The sequence below is a fragment of the Vombatus ursinus genome, unplaced genomic scaffold, assembly GCF_900497805.2.
Source record: "Vombatus ursinus unplaced genomic scaffold, bare-nosed wombat genome assembly UNPS02010193.1, whole genome shotgun sequence".
NCBI classification, from domain to species: Eukaryota; Metazoa; Chordata; class Mammalia; order Diprotodontia; family Vombatidae; genus Vombatus; species Vombatus ursinus.
The window spans coordinates 4,932,904-4,950,717 of NW_020949971.1; the positions used below are offsets into that span (position 1 = coordinate 4,932,904).

Consider the following 17,814-nt stretch of genomic DNA (forward strand, 5'->3'; position numbering starts at 1 on the left):
AGAGAGAGAGAGAGAGAGAGAGAGAGAGAGAGAGAGAGAGAGAGAGAATAATAACAAGGATGAAAACATAACATTTTTTCAGAGAGGCAGTTTAAGTCCACTGTGGTTGTTGCCTAACCTTAAATGATCTATCATCTCTTTTAAGAAGTAATAAGGAAATATAGATTTTAGGCTGAAAAGGGAAATAGAATAAAATAACTTATTAATCATTTGATATATATCGATGACATCAAGTTATATGGCTTCACCAAAAATTGAAATTTAAAACACACACACATATGTGCACACACACACCCCCCCAGATCCTTTATGCTTTGAAATCTTCCTTCAGTGACATCAAAATGTGATCTGGGCTCAGCACGTATAAACTTATTAATGTATATGAAGAAAAGATCAGGATGGAGGCTTCAAGCTTCCATGCAAGAGTCAAAGTGAACCAATGAATGAACCTCATAAATAATGTCTTGGAATCTTCTGAACAAGACACACGAAGCATCGAGGTATCAAGGAGAAAGGTGTGGCTGAATATATTAGGAGACTTCCCGGCATCCTGAAATCAAATCTGATTGGGAAGAATACACTTAAAGCTTTGAATGCTGGACAATTCCAATTGTAACATACTCTCGCCAAACTGTCAAATGTATCATCCCCAATTTAGAAAGGATTTTAGCAAAAAACTTACATGATATTTTTAAGCATATGGCCTTATCTCACTAAAAATATAGCCACTAAGCATTTATTAATAGTGATGATAATAAATAGATAACAGTTGTATAGAACCTACTATGTTCAGGCACTTTGCTAAGTGCTTTGCAAATGCTATTTCATTTGATCTTTACAACAACCTTAGGAGGTAGGTGTTATTATTATCTTCATTTTACAGTTGAAGAAACTGAGGCAAACAGCAGTTAAGTGACTTGCTCAAGGTCATACAGCTAGTAAGTGTCTGAAGCTGGGCTTGAACTCAGTCTTCCTGTCCCCAGCCCAGCACCTGTAACCACTACTCCATTTAGCTGCTTGTGCTAAGCACTGGGGGTACAAAGAAAGGCAAAAATTCATCCCTGCTCTTTAGGAGCTCACAATCATCTAAAGCAAGAAGAAAATTCTTTACTAAAAAGGAGGAAATTGATAGATGGATATACATACACAGATCACATAATAAATGGGTTAGAAAACAGAAGCAATATATTTGGAATGCCCAGAATCACTTCACTAAGCAATAGTAAATGCTGACCCTTGAGGTTCGTACCATTGGTTTGGCTCAATGTAGCCCAAAATGGCTTTTTGGCTTCGCTTCCACATGGAACATGAAAAACTCAAGATCTAGGAATAGAATTAGCAGGAATTCTACATACATTTTTATGAACTAAGACAAAAATATGTTGATGAAGAAATGTTGGATAAATGGTTGAATCTTGTGGGTTTGTTTGTGAAGACAGGGATTTTTTAATGACAATTCAGGGCCAGGTCGTTGATCTCAGAAATTACTGAAGGATTGTTCTTGAGGAGTTTGGGCTTTGAGACTGAAGCAGATAATGCAAGATATCAGTAGAAACTGTGCAAGCTGCAAAAATTTAGCACCTGCTGAATACCTCACAAGAAATGGCCTGATACCTAGGATTATAATCCAATTGCCATTTTTCACAGAGTGCGAGATGACAGATCTTGAACATAGACTTCAAAATATCCTTGAGAATTCAACAAATACCTGAACTGGAGCTATGGTGTCATCATAGACAGGATCGTGGTCCACAGTTGTGTGGCTATAACCTGGATCCCTAAGAGCTTAAGAACTACATTCTTACAAAAGGTGTTCTCCCAACAACTGCTCATGACTTCCTGCCTGCATGGCATGAAAGGCTTTCAAAATGTAGAGACCTGGTGGGACAATCAAAATCACGGGAACAGACTAAAGTACAGAGAATCCTCTTCAGCCTCTCTCCTGCTGGACTTGGCCCAAGGATGCTTTCAACAAGCCTACAGAAGATAAGCTTGCACCCTGATCCTTTTACCCAATAACAAAAAAACAGTTATCTCATTCACCTACGCAATAGTCTGTCTACTAGGGAAGTCACTTGTCCATGACCATTTCTATCTGAACCTCAATGAAAAAAAGGAGAATAAAATAATAATCATTATTATTTCTAGTATTTATATAGTGCTTTAATGTATGCAAATTGCTTTTTCTTTATATACATTATCTCCTTTACACATAAAGGAAGCCCAATGGGAATGAATAATTCAAAAATTGGACTATCAACCTTCACAAAACCTAAAATGACATTTGTGTGAGAATGATTTGTTCTTTCTCATGTGCCTTAATGTCCACAAAAAGCAATTTTTTTTAAATGAAAAAATATATTTCCTTCAATGAATTTCTTTAAGGAATTCAATACCTTTACTGGATTCTGCCTGGTTTGTTTCCATGTGACTGCCAAGCTATCATGAGATTTCCTTCAACACCTCAATGTATTTGCCTGGGTATTTCCTACATTATGACCAATCATAGCTCTCCATACCTTGTCACCCTTGTACAATTCTTTGTCCCTGGTCTCCCAGGAATCCCCTGGAGGAGCCACCCAATGAGAGGGCAGATCTTCTATGTCTTCGTGCTGTCCATGGGCTCCAGTTCAGGGTGTATAGCTGTCATGCCTTGTCCTTATCATATGATTGGGCCACCCCCTTCTGCCAATCATACGTGTCCTCAGTGTAAGATGACAGAGTAGCCAGATGAAAGGCAGCATAGTGTAGTAGACAGCGGGTACACATTTCAGTCAGAAAGGCTCAGGTTCACTAACTCAGTTGTGCAATTCTGGACAAGTACCCTAGACAACTTTCTTTTTTATTTAAAAAAATTGATATATTTTGTTTTTAAATCACCTTCATTTCCTAATATACTTCTTTCTGCGCCCCTCCTACCTGGAGAGCCATCCCACAAGACAAAGCATAAAAAAGAAAGAGGAAAAGTAAAGCAGTTCATTAAACACGATAGACCCATCAGTCAAGTTAGATAATATGTATTGTGTTCTACCTACATAGTTCCCTGTATCTGCAGTCCTAGTCCACTTCTTCAGACTAGAACCTGAGGAGGAATTGCTATTTGCATCAGCAGAAGGAGTTTTCAGACTGGAACTTCTCACAATGATGAAATTCCAGGTCTGGATTAAAATTAAAAATAAGAAGAAAAATAAAAGGAAGGAAGTGGAGAAGAAAAGTGACAGTTCGATGATCTGTTAGACAGATGGCCTTGCTCCTTGATTTCCTTTCTCTCTAAGTTTTCCTACTGCCTCAGTCCATCCCCCTTTAATGCAGGACACCCCTCCCCCCAAGGGCTCCATCTTTGCTGCTGCTGCCCATTTTGATCTTGTTGAAGATGTATAGAAGAGGCAGTTTACAATACTAGATGAAAGAGTCTAGGAAGAATGATTCATGAAAAAGCCAAGGCTATTAGATAATAGTGGTAACTAGTGTTTATGCAGTGTTTATAGTTACAAGTGACTTTATAGAATTATCTTATTTGATGTTCACAATAACCCAGGAAGCCAGTCCAAGTATAATTAACCCCATTTTGCAGATGAGAAAAATGAGGTTTAGAGAAGTTGGCATTGGCCCAATGTTACAAAGTTATCAAATGCCTGGGGCAGCACTCAAGCTTTGGGCTCTAAATCCCATAATGAGCACTAGCCTTAGAGTCAGAGCACCTGAGTTCAGATCCTACTTTTCTTATTAACTGTGACCATGGCCAATTCCTGGGCCTCTGTTTCCTCATCTGTAAAATGAAAGGCTTGGTCTTGATGGGCTGGCTCTTTGGTCCCTTCCTAATCTAGATCAACAATAATGTGACCTGATATGATAGAAAACAAAGGTATTCTTCTAAATATTGAATTCTAAATAAAATACCTCATTATTTATCCATCCCAATAGGACAATATATTTACAAATCTGGGTCAGAGTCAGTGTAACAAGCTTTTATAAGTGCCAACTATGTAAAATATACTGGGCTAGATATTGAGGGGTTTTGTCCACTTGCTTGAGATGGAGGGCTTGGTCCAGAACCATGAGTATGAGGAACTGAAACAGATCTGCAACTCAGAGTCTTAGAGAAGGGACTTGGGGCACTAAGAAGTCAAATGACTTGGTCAAGGTCACATAGCTATTATGTGTCAGAGGTAGGTCTTAAGTCCTAGTATCCCCAGATCCAAATCTGGCCATCTATCCACTATACCTTGCTGTCTGTATCCATACTGGTTATACCAGTACTACTACTACTACTACTACTACTGCTACTACTACTACTACTACTACCACCACCACCACCACCATCATAACCACCACTGGTAATTAATGTTTTTATAGTACTTTAAAGTTTGCAGAATGCTTTATAAATATTATCTCATTTGATCATTACAACAACCCTGAGAGGTAGATGATGCTATTATTATTTTCATTTTACAAAGAAGAAAACTGAATCATAGAGAGGTTAATTAAATTGCCTAAGGTCTCACTGATAGTGTCTGAGGCCAGATTTGACTGCAGGTCCAGTGTTCCATCTACTGTGCCACTGAAACAGGAGATAAGGAAACAAACAAAATATGTTGCCACAAAGAAGCGTACCAACTACAAAACCACAAGTCATGTTTTCCTGTCTTTTCTTTCTTTTCCCCTACAAAAGGTAATTTTATTGATGTCCTTCATTTTATTACCTGTTTTTCAGAATATCCTTCCTTTCCCACCACCACCCCCCCAAGTCATTACTTATTTAAAAGTTGGAGGCAGAAGGAGAGAAGTTATGTATGTCTAATCAAGATACTGAAAAAGTCTTGACATTATATTCATTGTTCCATACCCATAGTCCCCTTCCCCATCTCTAATCTTCTGCATTTTCAACATGGAGAGAGCTTTAAGCTGAATGTTCGGGTTTGAATGGTTTATATAGAGATCCCTTAAAAAACGAAACTTTTCTAGCATTGAACCTGTAGAAGGGAAATTATAGACAAATATCATTCATGGACATTCATGCTAAAATGGAATATAAAAGAGTAGAATAGACTTTAATGGCATATTCAAAAACTTTTTTTTCCATGCTTAGGGTAAATTTATACCAGGAATTCAGGGATAGTTTAATAGTAGGAAAAAAATCACGATCATAACTGTTTTTTTAAAAAAGAACATGATTATGTTAATAAATATAAAAAGTCTAGGGGGCAGCTAGGTGGCACAGTGGATAGAGCACCAGCTCTGAAGTCAGGAGGACCTGAGTTCAAATGCGGCCTCAGACCAAACACTTGACACTTACCAGCTGTGTGACCCTGGGCAAGTCACTTAACCCCAATTGCCTAAAAAAAAAAAGTCTACAACAAAATGCAGTGTTTATTTTTGTTTTTAAAAGATGAAAAAGAACAGGAACAAAGTGACCTTTCCTTAAAATCATCAAAAATATCAGTCTTCCCTTCAAATTAAATGTAAACTTTTAACCATAAAAAATGATTAGTTTTTATCTTTGTTTCCCCACCATCTAGCACATAGTAGGTGCTTAATTAATGTTTATTGAGTGAATAAATCAATCAATCAAAAGTTAGTATAAAACAAAAACTTGAAGTTTTACCAGTAACACCAGGGATAAAGCAAAGATGTTCACTGTCTCCACTCTTATTTGCTAGAATACTAAAAATGCCAGCTATGGCTGCAAGTTAGTAAATCTAAAGAATTTAATCAGAGCTTAGATTTAGATAAATGATTTTTCTCTTGTATATGCTTCCCACCTAAAATTGATGATGTTGCCTTTTACAAAAGAAATAATGATCACCATCACAGGCATTTCCCATTTGATTTGACAACAATCCTATCTGTATTCTCCAAAGTTAGCTAAACAGCTGCTGATGCCGAGCCTCTGATTTCTCAAGAAAGAGGAACTGATTTTAATTTCATCCATGCATTCAAGGGAATATAATAACAAATGGTTTCTTAGAAATCCTTTAGTTCCCTTTTCATCTCAATTGCCCAATCAACTTAGAAGAACTCATCAGGGGCTAACCTACTTTTTCCAACACCACGTGTCAGGCTAGGTCTGCAGCCGGCAGAGGGAAAATGAATTTAGCACATGGAAAGATTGGATAGATAGTGTCGATGTGGCTCCTGCCAAGTTTGAAAAGGGGCACAAATAAGTGATTCTCTTGGTTAAAATGCCCTGGATTTCTGAAAGTTTCCTTTTATGTAGACATTATCATGACATGACTTGATGATTTCCATCTTTGCTTTGCAAATTGTAAAGCATCATGTACTTAGTTCTTATATTCATAATTGAGAAAGCAAAGAGGCCCTCTAAGAAGGGGTTCCTTCATTACAAAGTTACTGCCGTATCATAATAGTTTCCCTGGAGAAAACAATAAGAAAACATTGGGCAGATTTTCACCCCCTCTTCCCACCTGCTTTGTCTGCCTTTGCTTCCCAGAGCTCTGGGTAATTAACCAATATTTTCCAAGCATTTTTTTTATATAATTGCAGCTCCTCTGCCTCTCTGTCCAGTAAGCACTGTGGTGAGTTTTTTTTTTTTTTCCATAGAGGCAGTCTTGACTAGAAAAAGAATGATGTACTTTTTCTGCCTCTTTTATCTAGCTTTTTGTCTCTGACTTTCTCTGTGTGTCTCTCTGTCTCTGCCTCTCTCTGTCTACCTGTCTCTGTCTCTCACACACACACATACACACACACGATACTCCATGCTTGTACTTCATTTTTAGTCATAACAAAGTGGATTGTAGCTGTTAACAACATGGAGGACACAGTTTGAGCCAATAGGAACCAATCAAAGTGACATAGTCATTGAAGAATGAAAAAGATAGGGCACATTTCCATTAACATTTTCAGATTTATGGAACATTTTCCTCACAACCACCCTGTGATATAAATACTATAAATATCATGATCTCCATTTTATGTCTGAGGAAACTAAGGCTTTGGTGAAGGGAAGTGACTTACTTGAAGCCAAATGATAGTAATTATCAAAGCCAGATTTAGAATCCTGATGTCTTGACTCCAAATCTCACACTCTGGACCCATTATACTGTGCTACCCATTGTCCTCAGTCTTCATTCCTCCTACAACATGTTCACAAGGACCTTTAAAACTAATCTTGAAAACAAAAACAACAATACCTACTTTGAAAGTTAGTTCACATCAATAGCATGTAGTAGATCTATTTCGTCTCCAGTTTGTTCTTTGTCTGTCAATCATTTGCAGGCTGCCTAGGGTAGCTCTTACATGAGAGAAATCATATAACTTCCCATAAGTCAATAATTTTCCAAACATCTCTTGATGGACCTTCCTACTGGATCTGCACCAAAATCAAAGAGAACAAAAGAGGCAGGGGTGGGGCTCTTGGAAACCTAAAAGACCCGTGAAAGTTCAAGGTCTTTTAATGTTAGTAATATAAGTTACATTTATTCTACTCAAGCCCATAGGTTGGAGAGATTATTGAAGAATCTCTACCTCTTTTAAGGGATCCTTTGCTTTGAATATACCAAGCCTTTTAGGCATTTCCAAGGTTTTTCTAGTTTGTCTGATTTGGAAGGGGTCTTAGAATATCAAATCCTAGAGCTAAGAGGGCCTTGAGATATGAATGGTGAACACATAGAGTGTTGGAGTTGGAAGGGATCATAGAAAGAAGAATATTGGAATATTGAATACGTGAGTTGGAATTGATCTTAGAACAATGAATATCACAACTAGGAGGGTACTTAGAGTTGTGGTTCAGCTGTTTCAGTTGTGTCTAACTCTTTGTGACCCTGTTTGGAGTTTCTTGGCAAAAATACTAGGGTGGTTTGCCATTTCCTTCTCCAGCTCATTTTACAGGGGAGGAAACTGAGGCAAACAGGGTTAAGTGACATGCCGAGGGTCACACAGCTAATAAATGTCTGAGGGCAGACCTGAACTCAAGAAGATGTCTTCCTGACTTTAGGCTCGGTATTCTATCCAGTGTGCCACCTAATTGCCCACCCTTAGAATATAGCATGTTAAAGCTGGGGTGATCTTAGGACCAAGAATGTCAGAGTATGCAAAGTTAGAACATAGATAGTTGAAGGTAGAAGGGACCTCAGAACATATAATATAAGAGCATAGAATGTTGGAGTTGGAAGGGACCATGGACCATAGAATGTTGGCACTAAGAGAGACCTTCAAACAAAGAATCGAGTTAAGAACCTTGGAACATTTTTAAACTGAAAGGAATCTTAGAACATAGAACATAGAATGTTCCTGTTCTAAGGGGCTTTAGAATGAAGATTGGTACAACTGGAGGAACTCTTAAAGATCATGCAGCTGTCCCACCTCCTTTATTTCAGAGATGAGGCAACAGACTTAGACAGAAGGGGATAGGGGTCACCCAGCTAGTTAATAGCAGAACTGGGACTTCAACCCAAGTCATCTGACTCCGCCTCTAAATGGCGGGCCTCTTCCATTCCATTTTCCACCTCCCTCACCAAACCATATTCTTAACATAGTATTTGAAAGGAAGTATAGTAGTCAAGAATAACAGGTTTATTTGTGTCTATATAAGAATGAATTCTTATACATATTCTTACTTCATAGCATCATCCCTCTAGAGCTGGAAAGGACCTTCCAAATCATATAATACAATCCCTTCATTTGACAGATGAGGAAACTGAGGCCACAGACATTAAATTACAAAGTTACCCAGGTAGTATGTCATAATTAAAATTTGAATTCAGATCCTCTGATTCCATACCCATTACTCTCACTCACCCATTCTGAATGTGAAATGTTTGTGGGTATTTGTTTTTGGGGAAAGCCAGGTCTATGTATACTTTTTAGCTTTTTCTATTAAGACCAAAAGTACTCTGTGGTCCATAAGCACTTGTGTCAACAAGATGTGTAGACAATTTTTGCATTCTGCTGGGGCAGGATTTGCATGCCAAATGCTGTCATTTTGTCACCTGCAAACATACTCATTCATCAATACCTTCTCCAAGTACTACTTGGTATTATTGTTGTTAAGCTCAATGATGACTTCATGACCTCATGTGAGGTTTTCTTGACAAAGATGCTAGAGTGGTTTGCCATTTCCTTCTCCAATTTATTTTACAAATGAGGAAACAGAGGCCAACAGAGTTAAGTGACTTGCCTAAGATCACATAGCTAGTAAGTGTCTAAGACAAGATTTGAACTCAGGAAGATGAATATTCTTGACTCCTGGCTCAGCACTCTATGTACTGTGCCACCTTGTGCCCATATTCCTTGGTATGACTTAGTCCTAATTCTATAAAAGACAGGACCCCTTTCATAGAGTCCTTTCATAGGTTTGTATGGCTACGGCTTCAGGCCTTACCTAAGTAAAGCATTCAAGCAAAACTCCTGGGAATGCCAAGATCTTGGTGTGTATGAGGAAATGCCAGGTCAAGGCTGTAAATCCCATCTCACTAAGATTTCTGTATTTCCATTTATGCCATAAATAGGCTCTTAAAGACTTCACACATATCTAGGGGAAGAAATTAAGTATTATTTTTTTTAAAAAGACTATAGCAAGAGAATGGCCTGTGTTCAGAAATAGAATCCTCTTGAATTTGGTGTCATTCTATTGAGTGTACAGTAACAGCATGGTATGGTATCATGGATGGCCTAAAGGATTGGGTTTTGACTCATATTCTCTGTGTGATACTGGGCAAATGACATTGAGAGCTCTCCATATGTCAAAGTTGCAAATAAGTTGCTGACCATCATCGGTAGAGAGAGATTCCATACCAGTTTTCCCACACAAGCAATGAAATCCCAGGTCCAGACAAAATATAATAGTGAGTGAAAGCCTCTTGGGACTAAACGATCAGAACACAAACCCTCAAGAGGGACTCATCACCAGAAGACTGGCTCACCTGGGTGCTGAATGCAAAGTACAGAGAAACTCACAGAAGTAGACTCCTAAAGTGTGGTGTCAAATTCAGCTATTACATAAAGGATCCCTATGGGCTGCCTGTTGATTTCGAAAGCCACATATTAACATCTGTGTTCTAGTGTATTTTTATTTTGTTAAATATTTCCCAACTTAGTTACATTTTACTTACATTAATTAAAAGTATTTAACTGCCTTTTCATGGGGTTGGGCTACATTCAACAGCATGTCTGCCACCTGTCATCAACTCCATGGGCAGTGAGTGCCCTTCACCAAAAAAAAAAAAGAACAAAAACCAAAAAACCAGCCCCTTAAAGCATTGAACCTGTAGTGTGTCCACCGGTGTGTGCACTCCATCCTCAGGTCCCTCCTTCTGGCCAAAAAAGCAAATAGGAGGTGAGGACAGAGAGCCTGCAATAAGTTTGGAGTGAGAGGGAGTTATTTGTTGAACCAATAAGCGCCAGAATATGAGGATATAGAATTCTTGTCATTTTTACCATTAGCTTCAGCCACAACACACACACACACACACACACACATATACACTTTTATTCTAAAATGCATGGCCTATAAGGTGAAAGGTGAAGCAGTTGGAGGGATTTTTGGAGGGCGGGTAGGGAGAGGCAATGGCTTCTTATCTGACACAAGATTATACAATCAGCAGGAGCAAAGCTGAATGGTTAAGTGCCACCAACTGGGGCCATACTGCCCGCTCACCCTCTCCATCTCAGCTTTATAGCTTTTCTCTAACCAAATTTCAGTGTATTGACCGTTCAGATTAAGAAAGAAATCAATAAACTCTTTGCAGTCCTCAAGGGACATGGTTTTCTAAATGTCTTCCCCCTCCATGTCATTTTTCATTACCACCTCCACCCATAAGCGTCCTTTGGAAGCAACTTCATAATCTATAGGAGGAGCATTGACAGTTTAATCATCGGGTGTCTTTAGCCTCTGTTGTTTATCACATTTCTGCCCTCTAGGTGCCAACCTGGATTCACTGGAGCAAGATGTACTGAGAATGTGCCCATGAAAGTCCAAACCCCAGAAAGTATGTTAAAAATAATCTGAACTTTGCTTTCTTCCCCAATCCACAGCAACAATCACTACCACTTGGTGGTTTGACCAACCAGGTGCCTGGGCTCTGCACCCACGGCTCAGTGTTGTCACCTCCTGTCACTGGAGACAAGAGAGCTTGATTGGGAAAGGTGTTCAAAAATGCCAGCAGCCACGGGGAGCGGGCCAGCCATCGTCTTCCTGACATCTTGACCACTGATGTCAATCGGAGTTCCTTGAGCTATGAAGATGGCTTGGTGCTCCCTCAATTTGCTCCATAAGTGACCTCTGCTTTAGGAGGATGCAAACACCTGGGATGGTGGTGTGCGTGTCTCCACCACCCATAGCTGTTCATTCAATTTGGTCCAAACTGGTCTCCTTGGAGGTGTCCCCCGTCCCTCAAGCCGCGTTGGGGCAAAGCTTAGACTGCTCCTGGAGGTGAACTCACCAAGATCCAGCAGTTGACACTGACGAAGCTTCTTTCTTAGCACATGTTCACTTCTTCTCTTTTCTCTGTTTTCTCTACCGTTGTTTTTGTTTTTGTTTTTCCTCTCAGGTGCCCAAATGAGTTTACTGGTGATCGTTGCCAAAACTACGTAATGGCGAGCTTCTACAGTACGTCCACTCCCTTTCTGTCTCTGCCTGAGTAGGAGCATGTCACGCCCAGAGGGCACTGCTTTCTTGTTGCTGCATCTCCCTCCCCAGATCACACCTAGAGCTAGATTTCTTCTGCCAGGTCTAACATGGATGGCCTCTGCCTGTCGCATGAGAATCTTAACCGAAATCAATGTATGAACTGCTCCATTTATGCCATGTTGGAACTGAGACACTAATAGGCATGTGAGGCTCAGGAGGGATCTCAAGGTGATATTGACTAAGGATAGCCAGTCACAAGCAGGCCTCAGGAGGGACGCAGTCAGAATAACCAGCTCGAAAGTTCACTTTGATGGAGAAAATACAATAAAGTCATTCCACTAAATAGTCTAGCTGCTTTATAAAGATGCCATCAGTCTGAAAGGGATCTCACTAACTTGTAACCCATAATGCATTTGAAACTCTGGTAAGTTTGGGCTGGGACAGAATGTGTTATTTATGTCAAATAAACTGACAAACAGACTGCAGGTGTTTCTCGTCATTGCCCAGTCTGCCTTTAGAGAATGAGGGAAAGGTGGGAGAGATATTAAAAGGGGTAGAAATTTCAAGAGCAGACCAGGGCAATTCAAGAGTGGATGCTCTTGGTTTGCCCCACTCTTCAATGGTGCCAAGCAAACCAGGCGTCTGGGGCCAATTGAAATAACTGAGGAACTAGGACACATTGTTGTACGGATTTACAAGTTAATCATAGGAGAGGGAAGGACCCCTGCCACATTTTGAATTTTAATTGGCTTTTCTTTGAACTATGAAACGCTTGACTCTAGAATATGGGAAACTGGAACCTTGAAAGCATTCCTCCTGCTTCATACAGGAAGTGTTGCCCATGGAAGAGCAGAATGTGTTCCCCAAATTGCTAGAAAGGAAGGTTCCTCCACTCATTTTGAACTGAGGCAAAGGGTTTCCCCTTTCCCTTTATGCACCATCATTTTTTTTTTTAATTTGGTTGAAAGACACTGTGTATTTGGGTAGCCCCAAAGGCTATTTCTTAAAGGCCTTCTTTCTGATGTTTTTCAGTGATAGCCTTTGGGAAAGGGGGCATTTAGGTTTCATTTGGAGGATCCAGCAAGGAGCACATTTATGACTTAAATCTTTGGGACCCATTAAGAGAGCTTCTTCAAAAGCTGGATCTTCTCTCAGCCCCTTCTGCTGTCACGCCTTCATTCGTATCTCATGCCATCCCCACTGCCACCACCACCCCTGACCTGAGGGCAATTAAACTGGTGCTGGTTTTCTGTTTGGGGAAGACTTGGAGGCTGCAGGAAAAAAAAAAAGAACTTGGCCCATGTGATGATTAAAAAAAAAATGGCCATATGTCCTACAGAGAGCAACGTAAGGTAACATTCAGGTTAGAAATGAAGCAAATTCCTCACCCCTCCTCCAAGTTGGAAATCAGGCAATCTGTAAAACAGATCCAGCTTGGAATCTCTCTCTTGTAAGCTTCATTGTCAGCCGCCAAAGAGTGTTGAGTTCTGATATCATGAGGGTGACGTGTTCTGTTGTTGGATTATACATCCCTGGGCCATAGTACCCCATAACTGAAGTCATGAACTATATCTGAGAAGTTGAAACATTTCGGAAAGAAGGTCTTTCTTGGATGGCTACCTTTCTGGAATCATTTGCCCCTTAAGTGTTAGAAGAAAAGGATCAAGTGGCAGGCAGCTCAGCCCCCTCACTCATTCACTGCCTCTTGGATGACACCATGTTTTTCTAAGAACATGGCATTCCCCCACTCAGGCAGCCTAGTGGCTTCCCTTGATGGGTTTCTTATTTGAATAGCTTCATTTCAAGTATTCAAAAATGAAAAGCCAACAGCATTGGAATCCATGTCTCTTGGAAGAGGAGAGATTCATAACTGTAAGAACCCCTAGCAGCAGATGAGTGCCCATTTTTAATAGCTGGTCCACATTAGCGGGATTTGAGTCAGGGAATGGATGACCAGGGTGAAGAAATACAAAGTCCAAATTATAGCCTCTTGGGTAACACATCTACCAAGGATATTTCTAATAAACACATCTGCTCTTGGGTTATACATGACGCCATGTTTTTTAAGTCCTTGAAAAATGTGTACACTTAAGTAGTCTTAGCAGGTTAGCTGAAACTCCTAATTTGCTCTCCCCACATTTTTTGCTGAATAGTCCCAAGTGCTTATTTCCACCCCAGTTAGGAGGATTCCAGGCCAGCAGACTGGCCTGAAGCGTGGAAAATATCCATGCTTCGTGTGCCTGGGAACAAGAGGGATGCATTTACTTGTAAACGTCGCAGGCACCATCTCTTTCCACACTTTACAAATTCGGTGGCAGTCTAGTTGGTTTAATGTGAAAGCAATTCAGACTCGTGGCTACCAGTCCACAAGGTAAGTGATTAAGCCGTAGGCACAATTGAATTGGCTGCAGTTAAAATTGACAGAGATAGAATCCAATCATTTAGGGCAGGATGTTGAGATGACTCATCTGGGGATTCAGAGGTTGTCTGAGCATTTAAAGATAGTCAGTGGGAGGAAAATGCTGGGTCACTTCAGTTAAGAACGAGTTGGTACAGAACAGCATTCAATTCGACAACAACAACAGAAATGTAGTTCCATGCTAAGCCGTAGGGTGCAAAGAATGAAAGAAAGAAAGAGCAGGCCCTCAAGTTTATGTTCTTTTGGAAGAAAAGACAATGATGGACAAGTAAGGTAATATAAGGAATAAAGGAGCCCAGATTATTCTGAAATGTATAATCAGGGTAAAGCTGATTCCTACCACTTCCCTTATTGCTGCAATTGCTTTGAAACGTGGAACTCAAACCTTGCTGATGTAGTGGGCTTGACAATCCCAGTTCAGGAACAATGGAAAATGAAGCCTGTTCCATCAAATGCTACAGACTGGAATTGTTAACCAGTTAATTGATTTTTAGAAAATAATTACAGTCTGAGGTGATTGTCCATAAGAGATACCAAAGTCCCCGCAATCTGAATTTGTTTTGTTAAGTGAGTGCGCAGTAGGGAATCAGTTATTGAAAGAAAGCTGAATTGTTTTGTAAACACAGCAACTCTTGTGCTTCTAAACCATTAATTTAATTTGGGGGAAAAAATTCTAGAGGAAGCATCTCTGAAATAATGAGCATAAGACATTAGATTAAGTAAAACAGAGAAGGCAATAACCCATGTATCAAGTGCAAATGGTTTGTGGGCATATAGGCTATATTCCTGGGATCCAAGCAATAGTCAGGGTACTGGAGGGTAATGCATGTTTCCTTGTTAGGACTTAGGGCCTGAGTCCACTTAAGAGCTAAGTAGCAATTTCCCATTGCTGCCTGATATGAATATGGCTTCCCCTGAAATGAAATGGGAGCAATGACTGGTGGACTTTCTGCTAAGACCATGTAAAAGCAGTTACACATATGCATGGGCATGCCAGTAATTTTACTGCAGATTTAACCAAGCTTTCTATGCTACTAATATATGTCATTAGCAGTGTTCATGGAGGCTCACAGGAACAGCTTTCTGGGAATCTCTTTCTTGTAAGCATCACCGTCAGCTGCCAAGGAGTGTTGTGTTCTTATATAGCTTTATCTTGGCTTAACCCTTAAAGTCTTCCTGATTGGTTGGGGAGAAGGTGAGCACGGAAATGGGGGACTCCATCGTAGTTTCCTTAGCAGGATTTTGGTCATTGTTGTGTTTCCAAATTTATATACAATAAGCAAACTGTGGCTACAAGTGGGTGTATTCTAAATTACCCAATGTAGCCTGGAGAGAAGAGGAGTGAAATTCAATTCAAATCACTCTGGTTTTCAGTCTGTCAGTCAGTGAATGTTGAGGCTTAAGGGGACTCCACCCTGAGATAATTGCTTTTGTCCTCTCCCATCCCGCCCCCACAGATCGTTAAATTTGGCAAGTTCCTTGGAATCTCTGGGGAAATCCAGATTATTAGATGAATTTAGAACAGAGTTTCAGAGGGATGTTTGGAGTCTGAGACTTAGGATGTCCTACTCTAAGTGGCTTCATTCTGGATTTTCTTTGGGCCCAGTGGCTGCTGTCATATCTAGCACATAAAGAGTTCATCCCGAGTTCAGAGATATGAGGCTACACCCAGCGTGGGGCACCCTGGCTCAAGAGAAGCCTTCTCCAGTAGCTCCTTTCACGGCAGCTACTTCATTCATATATTAATTCATTCATTCATCAAGCACTAATTTATCAGATACTATGCATTGAGCACTATTTGAAGTACTGGAAAGATATAGATAAAAATGAATAGTCCCTTCCTCAAAGAGCTAATTGCTTATAAAAGCAATATGCATGCAAATGAGGAAGAGTCAAATATGTCCAAAATATAAACAAATGTATACAAAGCTCCATACAAAGCAATTTCAGGTAGAGGACACCCAGATAAGACCTCAGTGCTTGAACAGCCCTGTGCACAGAGAGCAAGGATTATTGTTCTGTGATGGATGATAAAACAGAGGCTTCTGCAGGTTCATCCAGCTAGACAAGACCTAGAGTCAGTGATCAAGGACAAAAAGAGAAGCACACTTCAATGCCCTTTGCTCTCCAGTGCCTCTTCCCCACTCTTTCTGAACCTCAAAGATTTCTCTTAGAGAGGACAGAGTTTTTCTGGTTTCCAAAGAGAAAGGGAATACTTGCCATTTGGGGGCCCCTACTGTCATCTCCTTCTTTGAGACTGAGTGGGCTCAGGCCATCCCTGAGTCTATAAGGAATCATCTTTATGCCCACTCTCCCAAAGAAGGGCTCTTTTCGCACCTAACTGTCCCTTCTCTAGGTCTCAATGTTGCCCAATGCTGAAATAATGTCCTAAGAGATTCTTTGAGTGAAGGTTTTTTCTGAGATGTTTAACACTTTGCAAACATTTACTTATCATGGCAGCAGATTGAGTGGGGGTGGGGGGGTGGTAGGGAGTCAGGGAGGGACCAAAGATTATCATCCAATTGGCTGAATCCTAAAGCACTATAGCATGGATGTAGAACTAGACAATATATAGCTAATTTTAAAACAAAGAATGATGGTACCAGCCTTCAAGGAGTGTACAATCTAATGAGGAGGTAAGATGTTCAGGCAGACGCATATGACAAAAGGAAGCCCAGGTTAGTGGGAACAGTTCTGATTGGCATCAGAGGACCTGAGTCTAAATCTCAGCGATGTGCCTTACTACCTATATGAGTCCAGGAAAGCCAAGCCACCTATCTGGGCCTGTTTCCTCTTCTGTAAAAGGAGGGAAGCTGACCTAGACGATCGATCTCCTAATATCCTTTCGGATGGGGAGGATCATGCCCAGTTTAGAGAGGAAGCAACTAAGGGCATGGAGATTTGGACAATGCCAGCTAGAAACACTGTGAGAAGATTGAGAGTGGAACCCAGTTTCTTGACTCCAGTCTGGAACCCTGGGCAACAGTCTGCTGACTAAGGAGTAAAGGAGTGGGGTAGGGAGACATTGCAGAATGGATTAATGTAATCCAATAAGATGCTCCCCCCATAAAAAAAAAAGTTCATGTTCTCAGGACTGTTTGCAGCCTGGCCAAAATATGATATCTTCATATGGTTCAGGAGGAAGTGTTTGACAAGGAATTGAGTCCTTGGTTCTTGGCCTGTATGGCCTGGCTAAGTGACCTAACCTCTCTGGGCCTCAGTTTCTCTTTCTGTAAAGTGAGGATGTTGACTTTGAGCTCTGAGGGTTCTGCCGGTTCAGAGTCTTGAAAGGCAGCCCTTTCTCCCAGCCTCTCCATCAGTGAAGTCTTTGAGGGGTTAAGCAGGGCATCTTCTGTACACTACGGTGGGTGGGTGCCAACCTTTTCCAGGAGATGAAGTGCTTTTCATGGACTCAATCTTGCCACCTGCATGAACACTGCTCCAAAAACCCTTCCCCACTGGTCCAATTTTCATGTGCAAACAAACAGACGTGTGACTTTGTTTTGGACTGCCATGTATTGCTCTTTTCTGAAACTATGTCCCTTTTCTTTCTTTTTTTGTCAACTTTCTGCATTGGCAGAGCATCTTGGGATTGAATTTATGGGTATGGACCAATCATTCCTTTTTTAGTGCCTTCGAGCACATTTTAGCACCTGTGAACTTGACTGCCTCTCCCCCCTTCTTTTCCCCCTTCCTCTCAATTCCTAACTAGTGTCCTTTTGCTTTAGAAGGGATCATACAGCCATAACAATGGTCTCTCTGGCCTCTTAGCTATGATTAGACATAACACTAGAGTGTTAGTGAGGGC

General features: G+C 40.6%; 1 protein-coding gene across 6 annotated transcripts in view; it reads left to right on the forward strand.

Moving 5' to 3' along the window:
* Positions 1 to 17,814, forward strand: part of NRG1 (neuregulin 1) — a 792,976-nt gene that overhangs the window by 755,814 nt on the left and 19,348 nt on the right. For 2 of the 6 annotated variants that reach the window (XM_027853664.1, XM_027853665.1), the window contains exons 7-8: positions 11,508 to 11,566; positions 17,587 to 17,610. In XM_027853664.1, coding sequence (XP_027709465.1) covers positions 11,508 to 11,566; positions 17,587 to 17,610 — 83 coding nt within the window. Of the gene's footprint in view, positions 1 to 10,878; positions 10,947 to 11,507; positions 11,567 to 17,586; positions 17,611 to 17,814 lie in introns of those variants that run through there. The other 4 variants (XM_027853669.1, XM_027853670.1, XM_027853666.1 and 1 more) reach the window with 4 other exon arrangements.